Consider the following 5473-nt stretch of genomic DNA (forward strand, 5'->3'; position numbering starts at 1 on the left):
CTTGATCATTAATATTGCTCCTGACCAAATAAGTTACATTTACTGCTTTTTCAAACAACATTTGGAAATCGATTAAAAGATATATAATTTATTGTTCTTTATTCCAACCACCACCAAGTCTAAACAACATTTGAGAGATTCAGCCTCCAACTTCAATGGTGGGGGTCAGCTTTGATATCTTAGTACGCACATGCAAGCCCCTAATGGTGCCATATTTGTGGATACACATGTATCAACTCTCTTGTTTTCTACCACTTGGCTGCTAATAAACAAATTCATACTTCCATTAACCACTTTGTTCCGCCCCATCTACATTGTCACATTTGTAGACTCCAACATTTTAGGGAATTACAGTAAATCTATATCAATGGAGCAAAGGAACCCTCCTTTCATTAAAATGCTCCATTCGTTTTCTTGCAACTCAATCCTAGTTCCACCGGAACTTTGCGGTAGACTGCACCATGGTACACGATCCACAAGTTACTTGATGGTGATGTAGCGATTTGTCCCATGTCTAGCCCAGTAGGTCTTCAGATCCAGCGGTTTTGAAACATCGTAGCCTTCAGCAGCCAGACGACTGAGTAACTTTGTGAACACACTACCACTCATCTTACGCCCACCCACTCGGGCATGCCGCTTGTTTGGCATCTGTGGCAATGGGTATGATGATATGCTGGTAGTGCAACAAGATGACTGCCATCCACCATTTCCCCACTTGTAGCAATGTCGGGGAACTCCTGTGCAGGAGCAAACTGGCACAGAAATTTTGGTTTCGTCAAAGTTTATCAAGCTCAATCCAATATGCTCACTATTCCACTCAGATTTACACTTCCTTACCTCCGTATCAACTTGTCTATTTAAATCCTCAGCCACTTTCTTAATCTTTCGTGGTGACTTTGACGAAACAGCTTTATTCACCTTTGTCCGCTTTACAGGACAAGACTTGCCTTCTGCAGAAGGGATGGTAGATACTGGGAGGGCATTAGTAACGTGCATTTCATGATTGAGAGTTTCATCCATATCACTTGAATGATATGAAAGGTGCATGCATGTTCTTCCTCTCTGAATGCCACTACCAAATGGGAAGTTCTTGGCATTTTCCCGGCACTGCAGCACAGCTAAAGCATTATCTCTCTCAATTAAGGCACTATCCCGCTCAGCAAGTGCCTTATCCCGCTGCTGGAGGGCCTCATCTCGCGCAGCAAGGGCTTCCTTCCTTTCAGAAACAGCAATGTTCCGTTCTCGAATAGCAGCATCCCGCTCAGCAAGGATAGACATGATTTTTTTATTCATTACCAAGGCATTGCTTTGTTCCTTCACATGGTGCTGTAGCATCATGTTCCACTGCATGTATCATTGCATCCCACTTAGATAAATCAAGTATTGAACAATAAAATAAACACTAAAGCCACATCGTTGAGTGGGAAATTGTTAGTTTTCTTCCTACCGGAGGGTGTGCTCCTTTGTAGCGATCTAGCTTATATCTCCCATTTTCTAGCTGTCCAGCACCATCCATCTAACACCAAGTCAAAATTAATTGGGCTAAAAAATGTTGACAACCACTCCTTGAACTTTCATGTGAACACAAAAGTCAACAGGTTTCAAGCGTGTGGCACATACTATTTGTTTATAGTAGGAAAAACCAAAGTTAAATTTCAAGTGATTTGCAAAGCAACTAGAAATGAGAAAACAAAAGCATGAATCGGGTGTAAAAGATAAACTAAAAATAAAGTCTAAACAAAATGATTAACAATTCAACATTCAAAGAAGGCAACTTGGAGAAGGATAAATAAACAGCTACTACAACTAAGCAAAGAAAAATAACTAAAAATCACACAGAAACTATAAACTATTAACTGATATAGGGAAGCAATACACGTAAAAAATCATCTGGTCTGACCAAAAAAGAGAAAGAAATAGAAAATTTTCAGCCCTTTGGTAATGTCATCAAGATCAAGAGAAATACGGTATTGCTAAGACCAAGAGTACAAAATTATTAGTGAACTTAGAATAGATTTTCTGATAAATAAGTTTCAGCAAGACCAAGAGTACAAAATTATTAGTGAACTTAGAATAGATTTTCTGATAAATAAGTTTCAGCAATATATCAAAGGCAATACCAAGCAATTTTAGACAGTGCTAAGAATATTTGTAGTCACTTAGCACCGCTTCTCCACATACTTTAAAAATCAAGGCAAAAGCCAGAGTGATAACATATTCTCACTAGAAATTGGAATTGAAAATTGCATCAGTACTGAACAATAAAGAGCAATTCCAAGCTCTCCACATAATTGGTAATCAGTGTAAGAAGTCAACATATTTGGAAAAAGAATGTTTAAAACTAGAAATAAAAAATGTAACAAAAAAATCCTTTCTAGAATTGAAATTTATAAAGTCAAGGATTAAACACTCAAGCCCAAGAGACTCAAAAATATTGAGTTATAAACAATTTTGGAACTGTTACAAAGGCATTTGCCTTTATCAACGAAATAACTAAAATGCATTCAGGATAGTTAACACACGAACTTCTACGAATGCAATCAAGCAATGTTGTAATAATTTACTAAAAACTTATTTAGCAAGTTCATAAATTAGGAAAGCATCAAAAGTAGGCACCAAATAAAGCCCAAAAAGCTTGATAAGCAGCTCTCAAGTATAAGCGAGTGCAAACCCTGATACCATCTTATGCAAAAGTGAACTCAAAAGTACATTTTGTTTTTCAATTGCTAACCATTGTTTTTAAGTTCCATAGCTATCTCTTGTGGTATACACCCAAAGTCCGAGATGAATTAAAACACAGACATAAAAACTATAAAAAGAAAGAAAGAAAAAGAAATCAAATCTTAAATAATTGTTGCATATCATTTCCATGCACTCCAATGAACAATGCAGATCCCTAAATTCCTTAAATTATGTTTAAAAAATCTATTGAGACCAACATAAATACATGTAAGCAAAGCGCTAATTAAGCACATTCTTTAACCCGAGTTTATTAACGAGCAGAAAATCGAAAGACAACTCGAAACATTTAGTTAACAAAAGATAAATGTGAGTAATTAATAAGAAGTAAAAAATAAACAAAAACCAAAAAGTGACAATGTGAATGAGAAAAATGATACAACTCAAGTGAGTTCTAACTTTCAGTAAAGTTAGGGTTTTCTTTTACCACGATCGAAAATCCCTTTTATAGAATAATTATTTTTCAAAAAATTGAGCTTAATAACCTCAAAAAAACAAATGCTCGATTCATGTGGGAAGATCATGAAAAAAAAAAAGAACCAAAAAACATAAAAACTTACACTTCTATAAAATTACTTTTAAAGAGAAATGGAGTGATGGTTGAAATTTCCTTCTCAGAAAGGAAACCAGAGCGGAGTTCGATCGCCAGAGACAAAAGTTAAATGATTGGGAAAAGGTTTGTAACTTGAAATTCAGATAAATGATTTTCTTCATGTTCAAACGGCAGCGTTTTAGCTTTCTTCGGTCTAGAGAGCAAACGTTGCCGTTTTCTCTCTTTCTCTACTCTTTTGTATAATTCAATCAAGGCTTTAGTAAATTAGTCCCTTAATTATACTTCAATCCTCATATTTATTCTTAAAATTTTTTGGTCAAAAGTGATATCTAAATTAACGTGGTATGTTCTTATTGGATGTCACATATTTTTTTGGTAAAATAAGACTCGATTGATAGTTTAAGTATCTTTTTTAACAAATAAAACTTTAAGGACCAGTTTAAGAATTGGTTATTGTTAGCTCGATTGATCAAACCAAAATTGCCAAGAAGGCGGGTGAATTGGCCTTTAAAATTTTTGGTAGAACCAAAGAAAGAATATGAAACAATGAACCCCAATTATCTACTCCATTACCTTAGCTTTCCACAGTTAAGGATTTTCTCAAATTCACTAATTTGTACAAACTTTGAGGACAAGGTTTAACCTTACAACACTTTTAAGATTTCTACCCAAATCTTAAGATACAAACCCTCTCAAAAAATTACAAAGAAGCAAACAAAGAAATAATCCCAATAAGATCAGAATGTTTGCCAATTAAGTACAAACATACAAGAATACACTTGAGCAAAAGAAAAAACAATGAAAGCTCACAAGTCTATACAAGAGAATTATGGAAGTGTTGAGTACAAAGGTTGTTTGATTGATGATTTTTGCTTGAATATGCTTTCTTGTTATTGTAGGATCTTTAGAAGTTGGTATTTATACCCCCTAATTAATTTTCGATCGTTGAGGTTGTTGTGGATCATCAAGATCTCCTTCTTCCATGTATTCTTCAAGGTATGGATCATCCCAATTCCACTTATGAATAAAGTTAAGAAATATGCAATATACTATTACAATCTAACATTTTTTTTATGTTATACTGAGGTGATGTTAATATGAAATTTTTTTTCAAAACAACAAATGTCTTGTAACACCCTTTACACGACCCAATCACCGAATCCGAGTTATAGGGTGCTACACTCTATTTTCAAATTTAATTAACACATTTGCTATTATAATCTGCATTTTAAAATAGTGTAAGATAAATAATACTTATAACACCATTACTAATTAGCTTAACAAATCTCAAAAAATCTATTTCAATTGATAAAATTTTAAATTAAGATACAACGATTTCACAAAGTAACTTTATCCTATTGAATAATTACTTAGTATTGAAAATATATATTCTGACTCCTTAATTATAGTTACGGTTAAGACCCCGAGGCTCTATCTAAAGGTAACCTCGTTGTATGCGTATTATGACTGAAATGTAAACTTGCCAAGCTCGACGGATTTTGGCTTGGTCCCTCCTCGAATCCTCACATCTTTCTGTAATACCTGCGTTACATAATGACACACACGTAAGTTCAATGAACTTAGTGAGTCATCCACACATTGCATTGGCAGAATGTTAACAAGATGATGTTTTAATTTAGTATTAAAGTTTGACTGTCTGCACTAGGAAAGGTTTGCCAATCCCATTGGCTTAATATGTTCATTACACGTATTGACTTGCTTATACTTGACACATTATCTTCAATGATACCTTCGCTTACTTATTCGCACATCCTTGAGAACAAACCATCTTACATGATTGTAGATAATCTACTTTCAACGATTTGAAAACAGAAGATATCATATTCAAATATAATATGCCTTGCACACCATAAGCCTCTACTGATGAGATTTCATAAATTAAATACCAGAATATTGATTTAACAGCGATTACTCCTTTAGGCGAAATATCCTCGTGGATTCTATCTCCACTACCTGCCTTTGCAGACTCTTATGCAACAATTATCTTGAAAGGAAACCCTTGTGGCTTCTTACTTAAGAACTCGTGTAAGAAAACCCATGGATAATTCCCATACTACACTTTGCTCCAATAATTACAGGCAACAAATAAGATTTATCTCGGCGAATAGTCCCTATAGTAGATTGCTATTAATAGCTAGTCCTAATAGACTTAGATTCGTA

The 5473-nt window shown here is 34.5% G+C and overlaps 1 protein-coding gene across 3 annotated transcripts; it reads right to left on the reverse strand.

The window, feature by feature from the left end:
* Window positions 1–266: 266 nt before the first annotated feature.
* Window positions 267–3426, reverse strand: LOC107940796 (protein BASIC PENTACYSTEINE4). 3 transcript variants are annotated; one of them, XM_016829865.2, is made up of 3 exons: window positions 3300–3426; window positions 1448–1619; window positions 267–1344 (listed from the first exon to the last, which is right to left on the reverse strand). In XM_016829865.2, the coding sequence occupies exons 2-3, from the start codon at window positions 1514–1516 to the stop codon at window positions 481–483; spliced, it is 933 nt and encodes a 310-aa protein (XP_016685354.1). In that variant the 5' UTR covers window positions 1517–1619; window positions 3300–3426; the 3' UTR covers window positions 267–480. The 3 variants fall into 3 exon arrangements, with proteins under 3 accessions (XP_016685354.1, XP_016685353.1, XP_016729740.1); XM_016829864.2 differs by having other exon boundaries at window positions 1448–1516; window positions 3300–3409; XM_016874251.2 differs by having other exon boundaries at window positions 1448–1516; window positions 3316–3405.
* Window positions 3427–5473: the final 2047 nt, after the last annotated feature.

The sequence above is a fragment of the Gossypium hirsutum genome, chromosome A13, assembly GCF_007990345.1.
Source record: "Gossypium hirsutum isolate 1008001.06 chromosome A13, Gossypium_hirsutum_v2.1, whole genome shotgun sequence".
In the NCBI taxonomy this organism is placed as follows: Eukaryota; Viridiplantae; Streptophyta; class Magnoliopsida; order Malvales; family Malvaceae; genus Gossypium; species Gossypium hirsutum.